This window comes from Saccoglossus kowalevskii, chromosome 3 (assembly GCF_978046115.1).
Source record: "Saccoglossus kowalevskii chromosome 3, keSacKowa6.1, whole genome shotgun sequence".
Classification (NCBI taxonomy): domain Eukaryota; kingdom Metazoa; phylum Hemichordata; class Enteropneusta; family Harrimaniidae; genus Saccoglossus; species Saccoglossus kowalevskii.
Genome location: NC_140643.1, coordinates 39,825,696 through 39,844,620, shown reverse-complemented (window position 1 = coordinate 39,844,620; position 18,925 = coordinate 39,825,696). Strand labels below are relative to the sequence as shown.

The window sequence follows — 18,925 nt, the reverse complement described above, 5'->3', positions numbered from 1 at the left end:
CCATAGTAAACTACATGTTCCACTCAGCCAGAAATAACCAGCTTAGCCTAATCAGTAAGGAATCATGTATTTACACAGCTCATCCATCTAGAAATCGTTGTTTCGAATCAGGGAGTTGCTGCGCAAAACAAGTGAGGGGAAAGTTCGTGAGAACAAGCTCGCTCTGAAAAAAGCTGGCTCCTAGCAAACGTACATTGTCGAGAACAAAAAAAAAGCTAGTAAACGGACACTGTTTGGAAAGAAGAAGTACATTTCTAGTAAATGTTAAACGAAAACTATTCGTTATCGAAGCTTGGCGGACTATTTGAACAGAAGAGACAAGTCATATAGTAGCATAATTACTGTAAATAACTCCTTCCGTAACACAAATCAATGTTTCAATAAAAAATCATGATTCTCACACCAGTATTTCGAACTAGTTTTTCCTCCTTAATAATTACGACAAAAAATACTTTAATCTTGCCAGCTTTTACGTAAGTCGCGTACGCCCATGTACCCGAGCCTCCGGTCAGTGTTACTCAAAACAAAAGAACATATAGGTAATTACAATCAAATGTAACCATAAAGTGTTTATTCTACTTTGTTTTTTGTGCTTTATTTTGATCGTAACATTTCTACTCAAATTCACGTGCATTTTAAGTTTAACGTTCTACAGAAAGCGGCCGAAATAAATAAATATCACAGCATATTTGAAAAAGCGTGATGTCTCTAAATTTGGTGTAAAACAACAGTGGCTCGATAACAGCCGAATGTTCACACTGTAGATCAATCCAAGAGTACATTCTCCAGTTAAATGCCAACAAAATAAGAATTAGTTCAGGAAGAATAGAGTGTTAACGGATATTGGGGCCGGGTACTGTTTCTCTCATCAAACACACACAAACGCTACATCATCACCATCACAATGGGCAGCAGACGCGGTATGAGTCCACATACATCTACCACGTGAATAATTTTCAAGATCTATAACTAAAACTAGATAATCTAAACAAAATTATAAATGTTACGCGAATCATAAATATATCAAGAGGTTTTATAAGAAGTTTTCGATAAATGGTTCGTTTCCGAGGGTAAAAATATCAAACCGGCAAGCTGAAACACTGATGTAATTTCATTGCAGTAATAACTTACTACTCTACGGAAAGGTCACAACGGGTGTCAGAATAAAAAAAAATGGAAGAAATTAGATCCACGTTGTTGTCGGTCGTCCTCCCAAACACCATAGTTGAGCCTGCCATGGACAAATGAAGCGGACGTGTAAGACATGTGAATGTGTACACCACAGATAACCAGACTTAATTCCTCTTACTTAATTTAACTAAATTATACCAATTTGTAAATCAATTAAAACTCCAATCAACTTGAATGATCTTTATTGGATTCAATGTATACACCAATATATATAGTAAAAAGTGGTATTTTATGTTTTGTGTTATCAGTCGTTGGCTGTAAATCAGTCGTGCGGGGGCGTTTACACGTGTTCGTAGATTCAGCCTTGACAGTACTAATAACCTTAGAGATTTGAAGATATCGTAACGAAGTTAACAAATTCAAGAAAGGTCCATCTGAAGTGCCCATACAATCTGTGAATTATGGTGGTAATTCGTTTATTCTATTGTATAATGCGTTAATACTTGACTTGAGATTAGGGCAAAATGTCAAATCCCAAATGTTGAAATGCATTATAAATAGAATAAACAAATGGCCACAATATGCCACGGATTTTATACACTGAGTGTCATTACAATTGGAATTTCAGTTTTTTGAAGAGAATATCACTTTTCACAAAAAATTAACAAAATAAAAGATCTGAAGATACCATCGTTAAATTATAAAAATCTGAGAGAGGTTCGCCTTAGATAAATACATACATTAAATAACAGAGCAATCAGACATGCGGTTTTTAAGGAGAAGTAAAAACCAACAATTTTCATCGAAACTATAGAATTGAAATCTGCACGAAATGTACAAATTTGAGAGAGGTCCGTCCAAAGTAGGAATGTAGTAGTTCCAAGCAAACCCGACTTGTCATTTAGAGGGAAGTAAAAGTGTGAAATGTTGAATCGACAGCCAACTATTTCTAGTAATAAGGTCACGCCTACAATTATATTGAAATAATAGTAATAGTTTTTGTTAGATATTTGTGTTGATGAATGATTATCTGGGTCTACTAGTCAGAATTGGTACATCGTGTTTTGTGCTACATTGGAAACGTCACCGCCGTTTCCAATTTTCGCACTGCACGTACAGCGAAGTGATACGTGGTACGTTTTGTGGGAAGCCATACGATGAAACTCTCGTTAAAACCAGATTGAAGTGGATATTATATATATTTTACATATATTTTTTAAAAACCATATCACCATTTTCGTAGCATTGTGAAATTTATCTGATATATCACCAAATGACGTGCAATATCTGAGATCATAATGAAATGAAAAGCTTTGCCGTCAACTGTGCGTCAACATCTGTAGCGACATTAGTGCACTACAACATAACATACACGTATCGACTCAGGTGTATGATTGTATGTATCACATATACATCACATAGATGAGCATATTTGAGTATGCCTATGTCTATTACACAGATCCTTGTTCAAGATCATCCCCACTGCAATCCATCTTAATGTTATAGTTTGTTCATCATAGTTCGATAAAGGTATTTCTAGATCTGATATTCTTGATGGTGGATAGGGATCATTATCTTCTCCAGGAATGTACACGTTCTCATCAACCTGGAACGATACCCTCAGAAGCCACCCAACCGACATATATAATAGAAGCAGGATCACCCTCACTAAGAAAAACATCATTAGAAAAATATTATAGAAGTTGGCATAAAAAAATAAAAATTCTATCAACATCGAATATTTTCCTAAACGAATTTATGGTCATCATTCGCAATCCTTCCCGATCACGTCTCCCAAAATGAGAAGTTAAATCAAACCAAACGTTTCTAACTGAACTAACGGGGTCACTCGTCTATGGCACGTTGGTCTCGATTTCTTCAAATCTTCCTTACTCATTGCTATTTTATGTTCAACTTTATTGAATTCCTTATTGTGCCGTTGCTGGGTGCAGTAAAACTGACAAGAAAGAAGTGGGATTGGCCGTCGCCTACTAAACTGGGCCTGGCTGACATAGCTACAAATCTGGACAATGAATATATCACTATTGGTATATTTATTGACCTAAAAAAGCATTTGATACCATTGACCATAGCAGTAAACTCGAAAATTATGGATTTAGGGGTACAGTACTACAGTGGTTTACAAACTACCTCTCTGGTCGCAAACAGTATGATGCGATTGACACGAGCACCTCGTCCCCCAGAAATATCTCCTGCGGTGTTCCACAGAGATCGATTCTCGGTGTCACACGCAACGTAATATTACCGTAATTGGTATAGTACAGGTATGATGGTTCAAATACCAAAATAGCAACAGTAACAGAAAGACTTCCCTGGCGGCGATGATAAAATACGAACACGGAGCCAACAGATGAGGTTTCAACTGGTACTGGTATTATTATACTCTGCAAACATCAAGTACAATAACGCGGTAAAACTCCACTACTCCAATAACCAGATACTTAAACTTAGATGCTGAACAACTCCCCTATATATACCCACACTGTCTATAAATAGACCATTACATCAGCATACATAATGAGTCTGGAACTTACTACAAATTTCTAGAATGTTCCATTACCTTCTATTGCTTTCTACAGTGTCCTATTACCTATTCAACCAACTTCTAAAAAATCCACCCAGACACAGTACGGTTCTAGAACATTCTCAGTCACACGGAAGTGGTAAACAAGTCGTATGCGACACTCGGCCCAATATTATTTCTTTTGTATATAAATGATATTGATAACTCTTCCAGCGTCTTCAATTTCCGCTTTTTTACGGATGAGACAAATCTTTTCAAAGTTCTTAGAAATAATGTTATTGATCTCAACAACATTAACACTGAATCCCAGAAGGTGTGCAACTGGTGCAATGCAAATAAATTAACCATCAACACAGAAAAAAACTAATTATATGTTAATTAAAATAACCCGGAAGCAATTCATACTTGTGGTAACGTTAAGGTCCAAAATAAAACTATAGAGAGCGTCTCATCTACAAAGTACCTAGGTGTGACAATTGACAATACATTTAATTGCAAAGAACACATAGAACAAATTTGTAAAACTATTTCACCTAAAATTGATATTTTTTTCTAAAATCCGTCATTTTGTCCCACGATCTATTCTCATCTTGCTTTACAACTCTTTCATTTTACCACATATTACTTACTGTATTGAAATATGGGGTAACACCTACAAACCTTTCTTTAAAAAATTCTACTAATCCAGAAAAAAATTGTTCGCTTGATAATGTTTTCAGATTTTCGTGCCCTACGGCCCTTCTATTTTAAAAAAACTAAATATTTAAACTCAGTAAGTTCCACACATGTCTGTTTGTTTTTGGTCTTAATAATAATAATTTTATTCAACACGAAAATCTACTACAGAAAGTAATTTTATGGTTGTAAAACAAAAACAGAAATAATACTTCACACAACTAATATCACAAATAGCACATTAAACATAAGCTAATGTTATTGTTTAGTACAAAGCAAAACTGAAGTACAGTTCAGAACACCAGAATCACGAATAAAACATTGAATACATGTAACTAAGAATGGAAGAAAAAAAAACATGAATATTAGTATAACAATAAAACTACTAAGCTACTAAACTACCTGCAGACTAATTTGATGGAGTTGCTATGTTTCATCTCTTAAGTTCATAGTGTATGTATGAATTGTGCAGTTTCTATTCCTGCAAAGCTTGTCATAATTAATCGGAATTTTCAAGAAGTCAGATTTTTTGCCCTGTATATATTTAAATAATTTATTACGGGGTATGTCATATTTACTGCATCCTATTAAGAAATGATACTCGTTTTCAATTTTATCATCTGTGCAGTGTTTACATATTCTTTCGTTTCTAGGAATTTTCTTTTGTCTGCCAGTCTCAATGAGTAGTTTATGATCAGAAATTCTAAATTTGCAAAATAATCGCCTTAATATTAAATTTTTATATCGTTTAAATAATTATCCATATTGAAGGTAGTTTTAAATTTTCTGTATGAAGTTAGTTTGTTTGTTTGTTGCTCCATTCATTCTGCTGTCATTAAATAATTCCTGTCTCCATGTTTTCACATAATTTTCTCCGAGTACGTCCCCTATCTTCTTTTCACGTGTTTTGATAGTTCTGAAAGATTGTTGTTTTTAGTTATCTCTTCTATTCTTTCTACCCATCCTGTTTTTCAAGTGTTTATTTCCATAAAGGCAGTTGCTACAATGTTTGGAATTACTGGGGCTTTTAGTCTCAACCAATATTTTAACATTTGTGTTTCAATTTTGACGTTCAATGGTTATCTACCCAGCTCTCCAAGAATAGCATTTTTTGTTGAATTTTTGCTGACACCTAAGAGAAATCTACAGAATGCAAACTGTACACTTTCTATAATGTTACTATGTTTTGCTGATTCTTCTCCCCATACTTCACACCCATAATTAACAATTGGTACAATTAATTTATCAAATAAATTCAATGCTGTGCTAATTTTATAATGTGATAATGTTAATAAAGACTGCTTTAGTGGAAGCATAGCTTTCATAGCTTTCTCTTTTAAAGTATTGGACGCAGTTTTGAATTTTCCATTCGACGTGAAAACTATACCCAGGTAATTAAAACTATCTACTGTGGCAATTTCATTTCCCTCATAAAACTTGAGAAACTTGACTTCTTATTTAATGTATGATTTCTTTTATTGAATACCATTAATTTAGTTTTATTTAGACTTACTGATAGTTTCCAAGAATTGCTGTATTTTGCCAGTGCATCCATGCTGCACTGAATACCATTCTGGGTCTGTGATATTATTAGGACATCATCAGCAAATAAAATGCAGTTTAGTTTTTGGCTGTTTAGTTCAGGGGGTTGCCATTTGCAGATTTTATTTTTTCCGGCAAGTCATTAATGAATAAACTAAATTAGGTTGGACTTATATTACAGCCTTGTTTTGCCCCTATAAATGAATCAAATTCATTTGTGAGCCCTTTACTAGTTTTTACCTTGTAGGATACCCCACTATACATATTTTTATGAGGTTGTAAATATTTCCGGTGATACCATATTTTTACAATTTACAATATAATCCATCACGCCACATGCTATCGAATGCCTTCTTATAGTCTACGAAGCATGCATACAATTTTTTATTTTTTGATTTTGAGTATTCTGAGTGAATATACTTATCTACTATAAATTTTAGAATAAATAAATAAACAATCTGTCGTCCGTCTATTTCTATGGAAACCGAATTGAGAAGAAGTGTATAAATTATTTTTCTCTAAACATTGTATTAATCTATTATTTAGTGTGGCAGTGAATAGCTTACCCAAGCAACTGGACAAAGCCACTCCCATGAAATTGTTTGGGTCTGATCTTGATCTCTTTTTGTGTATTGGTAGGATAATGCTACCCTTCCATCCCTTAGGAAATGTTCCTGACTTTAAAATAAGAATTTGTTTGCCCATGATGTTGACCACTACTTTAAACATTTTCCTCATAACTATGCAACACGTCAAGCAACTAGTTCCAATTATTATATTCCAAGAATGAATCTTACTACTAATCAACACAGTATCACCTATATAGCAGCAAACAACTGGAACTCGCTTCCTGATTCCATAAAAATTATCAAAAGCAGATACATATTTAAAATTACGTTAAAACTGTATCTCATGAATGAGTAAATGTACAATATTTAAAAGTCTGTATATAGAAAAAAAGTTGTCATTTATCTTTAAGTTAAGTGTGCTATGCATTTAATTAATAACATCAGTATTATGGGGCCACAGACTAGACTAGTTTGTATGAACTATATCTGTGGTCCTCACTAGAATTACTATTATTAATATTATCATTGTGTATATTATTTATTGTATATTTTCTGATGAAATAAAAACAACAACAACAACATATACAATATTTATATCGTGCACCACAGTGTTATGTACACAATTTCTATGTATCATTGTTTAAAAAAACAATGTAGTTTAAATCCTTATTTGGTGTGTTATGTTCTTAGAAAGATAATTTAAATTCAATGATTTTCAAATGCAATTCTGTCTGATATTGTTTACATTTGTTCACTAGTTTTTGAGCAAGTTTCTAATAATGTCGTTTTCAATTTATATTAAAATCGGTTTATTTGAGTGCTGTTATTTCTTGTGAAAAAAACAATCTTTTTAATCACGTTATTTTAACATTCGACCTGCCATCGTCATGTCTTAACGACTGCTGACAAAATAATAGGCAATAATCTGCTGTTCATTATATATAGCAGTAGTAATATTGTGAGGGTTTAGTAAACTACAACATATGAAGGATTATCCAGATCTTCAGTGTTTGCAGTTTTAGAAGAGTCTTTAGTTTTGTTCTTCATCTGACAATAATGCATTGCACATACAGTTACCCATACAATGATGGCAATGGCAAGAACACAGCAAAGAATAATTAGAAATATCTCCCACCACTCCAGTCCACTTGTCGGTATTGGCACTATAGTGTTCTGTGCCACATTGGAAATGTCACCTTCGTTGTCAGCTTTGTCCACTGCACGTACAGCGAAGTAATACGTTGTACCTGTTCCTCTTGTAGGAAGCCATACGATGAAATTCTCCTCGGAACCAGATGGCAGCGGAGAAGTTAAATCCCCAACAACCAAGTCATCATTAGTTATTTGCGTAGCATTATCAAAGTGATCCAAAATCTCACTAAATGAAGTGGAATATCTGAGGTCATAATACTCAGCTGAAATGAAACAAATTGTTGTCAACTGTGTGCACCAAGTATTGTGTGACGTATTTCAGTAGTGACATTAGTTCACTGCAAGTGGACAGGCATGTGCCGATTATGCTAAGTGAGTTTGTTCAGTGAAGTATAACGATAAATTAGACGTGGGGTTAGTGTATGATTGTATGCATTCTATGTAATGAGCATATTTGAGTCTGCCTATGTCTATTACAACGCAAAATCATCCATACCTGTTCCTTGGTCAAGATCGTCACCCACTGCAGTCCATCGTAATGTTATAGTTTGTTCATCATAGTTCGATGAAGGGCTTTCTAGATCTGATATTCTTGATGGTGGATAGGGATCCTCATCTTCTCCAGGGATGAGCACGTTCTCATCAACCTGAAACGATCCTCCAGAAGCCACTCTACCGAAATCCCCAATAGGAACAGGATCACCTTCCGTAGGAATAACATCTATAGAATAATGTTATATACGTTAGTATAATTAAATTAAGTAGACTTAATTTATTGTATAAAAGTAGCAATTTATCACAATGATAACATTTAATAATTGTGAGTTTAGGTCACTATTTCCTGTATAACATATTAAATTAGATTGATTTTCACTCCGAAACATTGCGATTTGATGGTACAATAAACACGTTTATTGATTAAGATGAACATTATGAATTCTATAAATAATGTATGCTGTGTTAATGTTAGGTGTATGATAGTAATTATATGTTATTCAGTTATCATACTATGTTTAACTTCATAAAAATAGTTACTAGTATAGTAGTTTATTGTGCTATCATGTGTGTAAAGCTTTATATCTTATTTCTATGCTTTTTATCATGTATGGCCATACAAACATGCAGTTCACTGTAAAATCTATACTGTACAAGCTACAATCAATTTAATCGCGCAATAATATTTCCATAAATGCCTTCATTCTTGTGGCGGAACAAAGCAGAAGACGGCATAGAAGTGGACATATCAAGGGATAACCCAAGTGAGATAAAGAGTGCTTTGATTATTTGTTCACTGCATTAAAACCTAATAACATGAATGGCTCACAAATATTACTCATATTTGGCATGATTGTTAGTAAATTAAACTGTTGATAGTCCGATTCTTATATAATAAATAAATCTATAAATCATAATCTACAGCACAGCTTTACACGTAACTGTTGACATAGATATCAATTAAAAATATCCCAACATGAATGTTAGTTTCGAGAACAAAATGAAAATCAGTATATACAAAAATACCAAAACAAAGTAATGTGCATAGATGGCTGGCGAGCAATATTAGTAGCAATTCATGTTAACATTGTAGCCATGCTTTTTTTGTATTCCACTTTTTCTCTCCTATCTTGCTCAACACCATAAAGTTTGTAAAGGAACTAACACAGCAATACCACACTGCTACAATCAAAGTAAATGTAGATTCCAGAGCTATCCCTACATGCAGATATGCATCTATTCGGGCGAACACACAATGCTAAATCTCATTTGAGGCAGATGCATGGAAGATAATTTTGAGCACAAGACACACAAAAGGAACGTATCCTATCCTCCAAATAATAGATGTCCACTGTGTGACCACAGATGCATACAAGGTAACAATCAATTTTCATTTACATTTTACAATTTGAATGAAACATAAAATTTAACCTAACCAAGATTGTATTTTAATTCGTAATATAGACATGTTTGATACAATTTGAAATAATTCGTGTTATCGCACACAATTGAACGATTACCGATTTTTATCACCACTAAAAGACCCTGACATATATACACTTATATATCTCGCCCTCTATCAGTATTGCGGGCAAAATAACAACTAGCAATTGTATTATTGGAGAAGGTGATAATTCTAAAACAAAAAGGTTATTGTCTGTGGTATGTATGTAATATGTTATACCGTGCAATACCAAATAATCACTGAAAGTGCGTACTTAAGCAGATCAAACAATATTTTGAGAGAAACTGCAATGTCAAAGTACGATATTATCTGGGCTGTGAATGCAGTTTGTAACGATCATATAATGTTTGACAAAGCTTACCATAGTTCGTTGGCATGGCTCCAGTGCTAATTAAAGTTCTTGTATTGGCAGTGCCATGTCCGTCATCTGCTGTCACCTGTACAGCATACCTACAAGCTTGCTCACAATGAGCATCAACAAAATCCAGGAAATAACCGGAATATGTTCCGTCATCGCCTGTAATATCAGCACCTGTGTAGAATTATGCAGACTAAATAATAGTTAGTAGTTACTTTACATCCAATTCATAGATTATTGGATAAAAAAAATAGATTCAATTCAGTTTAAATTTATTGGAACATTCGAAAATTATAGTTTAACTTATAGATGTATCCCAGACATGGAATGTCGAACCATATATAAATCACGCTCAAATTCTTACCTACGCCATTGTCCAATAAACTCAAGTCAATTGGATCATAAGGACTCGGTCTCTCTATAGTAGCAATAACATTCGCTCCAAGGATCTGTTCATAACCCCTGTGAACCGTGGCGTATATAGCTACCTGAGGCGGTGACTCGGTGATTAGTTCACTTCCAACAGTTGATTGTAGTCGTAGAGGATCAGCATCGGGGTCTGTAGATGTAGATTCAATGGACACTTCTACTACTTGATCTACACTATCAGGATTTGTAATGTTATAGAACCATTGACCTGACTGGAAGGTTAATAATCTGGTGTCAACGTTATTCAAATTGAAGAATGAATGCTGCCCACATAATAAATATCTGAATTAAAATATTGACAAAAGGCACTACTGTAAGACAACAAATATTATAAAAAAATGACTTACCTGAGCAAGGCCTTCAATTGCGACAGTAATTGTACGTGTATTATAATCTTCAAGGTATTTACCAGTGTCTCCATCTTCAATGATACTTCCATCAGGTGATTTTATAACAACGTGCACTGCTTCGGTACTGCTGAAATCCCAGAATATAAAGAATACTGTGTGTCTGCCAATGGTGGAGTCGATGTAGACGTATTCACTCAGGGTGTCGGCGGCAGCGATTGTCGTCTTATAGCTGGACAACTGAAATAGAACAAAGCTCTTTGTTTATGCACGCGTTTAAGTTTAGTCATGTCAAACAACAACATCACAATGATCTTGATAACAGTACTTCAAATACGTGATTTCGTTAACTAACCTGTACTGGGGTACTTGTGCTGCTACTCGTACGGCTAGTTATAGTGTCGGTAAAGGCATCATGTAAACCTGTAGAACTGTCACTTTCTGAATACCAATAAGCCGTACCACCGGTCTCTTCTGAAAGTTCAGCCAAACCAGGATCTGCTTCGTCACTTAGCGCAAGAGTATCAACAACGATTTCTTTTTCTACCAGTTCATCAATAACGTCTTCAATATATGGCCGGACGTTTTCGTCACCGTCTGTTATCAAAAACAGAATTCCACCAGATGGACTTTCCCAACCATGTTCTAGTACCTTGTAATGTAGGGGACATACATAGTTCAGACAAGAACAAATTCTACAAGGTAAATGTGCAAAAATATATTAAATCATATAGTATTCTGTAAATAGGCAGGCAATAAATATACTCACTTCAATCCCAGAATTCAGACCACAACCAATGCAGGTGGATCCACCAGTGCCGGTAGGTAATTTATCAATTAATTGTTTTCTAGTATCTGTGTCACTGAGTTGTACAAGGTACGATAAAATGGCGGCATCTGTGCTAAATTCTACAATGCCAAGCCATGTGTCACTTGGCACAGTGTAGCCTATGTATTTTGTACTCGCCTGTATCATCAAATCAAAACGATCATTCTGTGAAATAAATGACATATGTTTGAGGTGAACACGGTATTAGACTTGAGAGAATGACGTCGGATGAGGGCGATTAAAATTGGCAATCCTGTGTTATTTTTTTTGTGCTCAGTGTACGTTAAATATTTCGTACAACCTCATCACTAAGAATAGCGAATTTTCTATCTAATGACGCTTCTTTACTGTTGCGTAAGCTTTCATTAAGCGGGAATTTCCATGGTCATGACTGGCATATCATAAGTGATTAAACGGACGGTATTAACAGTTACCATATATATAACATTAATGAGATGGGTGAGCTGTGTGGATTTCTACAAATCAGAACAAATCTATAGTATAAACAAAGATCATACCCAGGTTTGCTCTGTACACCTGAACAATTCAAAGTTGGTCATACATAAAAGTCAATTATTTATTTTCACTTGTTGGCAGGTTTTGCATTTATGTCTCCTGTTTTTAATAAAACTTTTACCTGGAGTAAATATTTTGTTCTGATTAACGATTGGATTGCTCGATACTGAGACCAGTGCCCAGTTGAACTCATTCAATTACTAGTGGGTATGTTCAACTTGGAGCTGCCTTTGAAAGGAAATAATGTCTAAGAATAATAATTATAAAGTCATAGAATATGATACATTTCAAAAATTGAATGTCCACAGAGAACATTTTGAAAACAAAATCTACAAGAAAAATTACAGGGAAAGAAACGTTGTTTAACCACGTACAACCAAATGCAGGATCGTTCTTTGAAAAAATCCAGCTTACGGCTGGTACTACCATCACTGATCAACTTACAACTGATACTGAAATTCGCCAATTGATTGCAAGACGATAATTTGTTCTTATTTGCTGTATATGGTTTTATTTTATACCATATGGACAATTTTGCACAGTACCCTCCCATTCCTTTGTAAAAACAAATGCTCTAATTTGTTCTGATTTTCATCTTGACATTTGTCATTTTCTGTGTTTTCCTGTGATTAAACAGGAATGCAGTCTTCACCCATAGAACATAGTATACATGTATGTATCAGGGGTAAATTCTTGTACTCTCGGGTTCACTACACTTGTCAGGGGGGAAACTCGTCTCGTCTCTATATCTCGTCCCCTTGAGGTACGGGATCGGGGAAGTCACTTATACTTTACAGTCAAATAAGACACACACAACGAAATACGTTTCAGCTCTCGTCTTAGTCGATCTGTCGAGCACTCTATAAGACACAGCACCCTGGGGAAAAATCCCCAAGACTCTCTTAGACTGCGTCAACACTCGCCCCGTATTAAGTTCGGTTTGCTTAATTCGAACTTTCTGACTGGTGATAAATAACTGTCAAAACTAAAATACTCATGAGAGTAGCAAGCATATTAGTTGTCTCAGAACAATTTTATTTGGGAAAATAAATGTAAGCATGGTCGTCAACGTAATAACTCATTGTACTGGGTTATTATCGCTCACAGTATGATTTAAGTTTCTAAATATCATGATAATTCATTATGGGAAAGTGGAAGGACCCCGTTATTCTGTACATTGTATTCGAATATATTAATGCGTGGATGGAAACTTGTGTCAAAGTAATGTGGATATGGTGTCAGAGAGACATGGCAGCATTTACCACGCCCACAGCAATATGTTAACAGCATGATATTTTTAGTCTAGAATTAGTTCTAGTCTACAACAGTATATCATTGTTATTAGCTATAGTGGCATGTGACCTCAATAATAAGCGTAAGTATAATAAGTATTGGACTAACAATTTATGTTTACGATGATGATGAATGTTAGGCTGGTGTTCCTAGCAACCAAGAATACACCAACAGAGACATACGTAATATATAATACAAATATTCTTGTACTCACAGTATTCATACTACCTGATATATCAAGTATCAGGACGATTCGGAGCTCAATTTCTTGTACAACCAAAAACGAAGGTGTCACATTTATATCAACAGCAGGTTCGTTTCCCTCTCCAAAGTCGGAGTGTTGCAGCATTACTTCCCACACACTCTGATAACAACATTGTTTGTTTTGCTTGTTTCGTGCCAAACGGTTGTGTTTTGCCTTCTGATCTTTTTCATCATTACCGTGACAAAACGTCACAACCTAATAATTTTAAAAGGAAGATGGCAATATATTTTTTAGTTAATCGCAACAATTTCTACCACCTTTACTCATTTAATTAACCTATTATACTTAAGTCGAATTTACTAAAGGCACCAAACACTATACGTATATACACAGTGTACGTCTCATCAATATGAGTACTTACTTAATCAACATCTCCTGGAAACGCCACACCCATATTCTTTGCTAAAGTCAATACCGATCATAATTGATATATACAAACGACTATCAGAGCATTGCATTTCTCATTCTGCAACATAGAGTTATACACACTTACTGAGTCGAGGTAGTTTGCATACATGTATGAAGCTGTTGCCTCGTTGTTATCTAGATCAGGAAAGAATCTGCACCCAGTACTCGGCATGACACCACTTGAAGGGTCCGTGTTACATTCTTTGTAGTTGTCTGATATATTCAATGATTTCCCTGTGACAGCCTCAGAACATCTAGTGGGTTGTACATTGCCATTTTCGTCATAATAAAAATGATCATACTCTTCTTCAGGATACTCATCATATACACCCCATCGTAAATGAGCCCATTCATGTACGATCACCTTCCCTGAAACGACAAGACAATATTTAATCTGTCTGTATATATGTATTCCACGAAATGCTGCTCATGTAAGTGTGCAATTCAACGATTTGCTACTACGTTTATTTCACCCAACATATTCTACAAACTCTTATATCTAGCTTGTTAGCAATTGTATTGGACCATCCTATGCGTTTTGCCTCGAGTTTGTTGTAACTTTGAGCATGTGTAATTCAGTTCATCGCTATGTACTCAGCACAACTCAGCACAGCTCGTATTATCAACGATAAATATTCTAAGCCACGAGCATTAGAGCCACATTTTTGGGATTGGTCACGTGGTCTTCCACATGTCAATACTACCAATGAAAAGTGGTATCTTTTTTGGTTCTCACGACAAAATTGTACTGACTGCTGTATTCAATTTTAAAAGTCAGTGGTCAATGTCTTAATACAATAGTTATATACAACAGTGTAAAACAATGTATTCAGTATTATGTTTGCAACTGCTAGGTAAAAAGTCATCCAATTAATATAATGAATGTCCTACTATTTAAGTATTTGTTCCTTACCTGAATCCCCCCAATAATACCAGCTAAACTGTTTGTCTTTAATCCATCGTTCTGTCAGATGTATATACTCTCCTGGATCCCCACATTTAAGAATTTGTTTTGTATACGGATTGTGTCCATAGTTGGTATTTGGCTGGTCCACTATGACATTAGCTAGATCAAATCTCTCTGTAGTCGCCGCTGCTTCCGTGAGATTGTCACTCCACGTCTTTGGTATGAGTATCGTTACATTGTTAAAGTATGTATGATATTCAGTGGCAAGATGCAGATGCGATGATGCACTAGTAAATATCTCCTGGGAAATATAATGATAACATTAATCTACTCCCAATAATACAGAATTAAGGTTACTAAGAAACATGCGACCATAGTGATGCTGGTCTGTGTTGTTGGAAACTACAAAAGAATGTGCACCAATTTACATTGATAGCGTGCTTAGTAATCAAGGTGTGTTAAAGACAACACACAAATGTGACGCATTTATAATACATCAATTATGTTTACAAGTATGGAATGCACCTTTAAAACACGTACTCAACATGGTATTTATGACATGTCATGCCTATTTAGTGGACACTATACACTTGATGTTATTTGATTTCAATGTATCGGAATGATTTTATAAATTGACGGTAGCTAACTACTAAGAGTATTTAACTTGCTTAGCGACCATGGAATCGTCTGCTGAACAGCATGTTATCTTGAGGTTTGCGTGGGTGCAGTGTTGCGTGAATATTGTGCAGTGTGTTGATGTGAACTTAGAGCTTTGAACCTAGATTGTTAAAGATAGGCAGTGAAGTAATTGGACGCTCTACATGTAGCGTTTGACAGATGTAACTTAAAATTTGCATTAATAACATGAGACATATCGAATGTTATAAAATATATGGAAGCATAAAGCCCGGTTGACATAAACCTGAACAGTTATAAGGTTCCAGAAACATGTTATTCAGCTAACATTTTTGTGGTTTTACATAAACGACATAGAGAATAGATTTAATGTTTTTGGTCTTCAATTGGCTTGGGAGCTCCAAACTTAAATAGCTCAAAGGTCACGTTTCATTACAATGTTTCGGGTGTTTTATGAAAATATATATACCGCAAAAAATAAGTAACGTTTTGTCATAACATGACCATCTCGTGTCCATCGCCGACTGGACACGTCCATCTCTACTCATCTTAACAAGTCAAGTGATTGCGAGTCATAGTAATGCGTGAATCAACGACTACAAATACACAGTTCTTTAATAGCGATGGAGTCACATTTGTTGAGATTTAAATATTCAACATATTTAAACATGTCCTGGATGTGATGAGATATGACAATTTGTGTGTGTGTGATAGTTAACGACTGCGTCCAACTATAGTCTCGGTTCTTGTATTCAACGAGATAGCAGTGTTAAAGTTATTCTCAAGCGAAATTTTAATTTTGAAGACAAAGATGCCCTGACGTATATTTAAATAAACCTTTCTCTAGGCAAACTCGACACTACTCACCTTGATTCTAGTAATCAGCAAAGGATCTTCCTCGATACTTTCGTGTATTGCCACCAGTACATCACGGTATCCATTATCTTCTAGGCTAACGGGATTACGACAGTCAGCAAAAGACACCAAAAGAAAGGTAAAGAAATGAACAAGTAAAACTCTCATTTTGCCACAGGTTTACACTCGTTGCCTTCTTGAACTAATGGTGTCAGTATGGATCGTTTACAGCAAACTGCTCTGTTTAATACGTCGCATGAATAAGGGGTGTTATGTTTAGATAATCAAATCATCAAAGCTGTATAAAGGTATCTAAATTCTACCCTTAGTCTGTTACAATGCGTTGCTGTTAAGTGACACCCCCGGAAAAAGCTAATTATTAATCGAGCTGTCGTGGTGCGTTGGTGGTAAAAATACTGACTTTGATAAGGAGTGGCTGACATTACAATCTGGCTTTATATATCAAATCAATCAACATTTTTAGGTTGGTAACACATGTACCTCATTTCCATGGATTAATATGACAATAGAAGTTTTCATCTCAATTTTCAACATTTTATACTAAAATACTTCACACTAAATCTAGGCTAGGAATAATTGTGAAACAATCATTTTATTTTAAATACAGTACTGGTAAACATACATCGTGGTCATAGCGGTAATCCGTGGCTATGGATATTGTTGAAATTTCTTTACAACAACGAATTATTTAAGGTTGATAGCGGAACATAACATTTAGAAAAAACAATGAGTGAAAGGTGTATTCCTGTACTGATGGACTCTTTCGTATGAGGCTGAATTAATTCAAGGAGTGGCCTACCTACCTATCTACTATGTGATGGGTATGTCATTAGGTTCCAAATTATACCTACTACCACAAAAATGCATTTCGCGCCACTCGATTCGACTTACCTAACAACCTTAGTCGGTACTTTATATTGACAAAGTGAGATCAAACCTTACTGTGAGACATTTTTGATCAGCTGAGATTATAATTATGTACTTTAACGAAACGTTTTGTTTGCTTACAAGGACGATGCTGACTAGTAATCCATACTAATAAAGCAGGGAAATGTAATTAAATTAGGAATAATATTAAACTCAAATTTCTTGTAATGTCCATCACATTGTATATCAATATTACAAAAGCAATGCCATTGTGAAACGATATCTTGCATATTTGTAATTAAATTTGAAATACAATTTACATCACACCAACCTGAGCTGTTTGGTCATGTCACAATGGTCGTTGACCGTGTCACAAAATTGACTCGTTAATAACATTGCATATACACAGTTATTCTCGCTGTCAAATAATATTGTCTCACCTGCATGTTTGTTTTCTATATCTGCATTGATATATATATATATATCTTGACTCGAAAGTTTACAAAACAGATGTACATTCCAGCAGAATTTGTTTAAGGACATGAAATTTTGTGAGTTTGGCTAATTTCCCCGGAGCATAAAAAACGACTCTCAACTGTTTTTTCTCAATTCATAGTCACATCTGTTTTATAAAATACAGGGATACATTCTTACAAAATTAATATTCGAATCGGAAGTTAATATTCACGACAATAAGTAGCCCAAACGGGGACATGATAGTGCTACTCACCGATTCGCGTTGTTCAGAATCTACGGCGGAGAAAACGGCACTTTCGTGAATATGTACCTTCGACAAGGTTATCTTTTGTTTTAACACTCGCAGTTAACGAGAAATAAACAAGCCTCGAGCCGAACACGAACACACGGCCATTTCTGCTGTCTGGAGCCGGTTGAAGCCGCAGGGCTCCGATAAAATGCTGCCATGTAAACATAGCATATATCTTATCTATGAGTGTTTGTAATTGACACAGGAGCTAATCCTCCTTCACACCTACGAGAGCTTGTTGTAGTTATGTTTGACAATCATGAACATTAATGGAGCAGTACAGTGTACCATGACTACCCTTCTATTCAACAAAGAATCGAATCAATCCCATTTTCTAACCATAGAATTGTTAAGTAACGAAATACTAGTAAGTAGAAGATATAGATTGAACGTTTAATTCAGACAATCCGCTATGAGCTATGATATGAGCACAAATAAATAAATAAACGAATGATAATTACAATGAACTAAAATTGTATTCTCGCCAAGTAAGGTTGTGTGGTTTCTTTCTCTTTTGGTCGGTAATTATAACTCCCGACGTGTGCCTAAAGCTGTTAATAAATAACTATCGTTTGTGCGATATACTTCTTATTTTCAATATAATTCACTTTACGTTGATCTAGTTTAATGCTACTTTGAATCCTCGGCTCGAAAAACACGCACATGGGTCATTGGGAATATCTGTTCTATGCGTCGTTATTTTCGCTTTTCTTTCAGACGTTCGTGAAACAGTTACGCGCGAATTATAGTGCATGTAGATTTTCGAAATGTACACACTTGACATACCTTTCTCACATAGTACATATATATTCAATTACTCGCTGGGAATTGCCGGGCAATGTTGTTACCTAAAG

The 18,925-nt window shown here is 35.1% G+C and overlaps 1 protein-coding gene across 1 annotated transcript; it reads right to left on the bottom strand.

Moving 5' to 3' along the window:
- Positions 1 to 7,428: 7,428 nt before the first annotated feature.
- On the bottom strand, positions 7,429 to 16,585 carry LOC100370791 (calcium-activated chloride channel regulator 4A-like). Its single transcript, XM_002731034.2, has 11 exons — positions 16,430 to 16,585; positions 14,933 to 15,227; positions 14,105 to 14,388; positions 13,561 to 13,806; positions 11,478 to 11,702; positions 11,064 to 11,360; positions 10,709 to 10,948; positions 10,297 to 10,573; positions 9,936 to 10,106; positions 8,111 to 8,335; positions 7,429 to 7,877 (listed from the first exon to the last, which is right to left on the bottom strand). Exons 1-11 carry the CDS (start codon positions 16,583 to 16,585, stop codon positions 7,429 to 7,431), a joined length of 2,865 nt encoding a protein of 954 aa, XP_002731080.2.
- Positions 16,586 to 18,925: the final 2,340 nt, after the last annotated feature.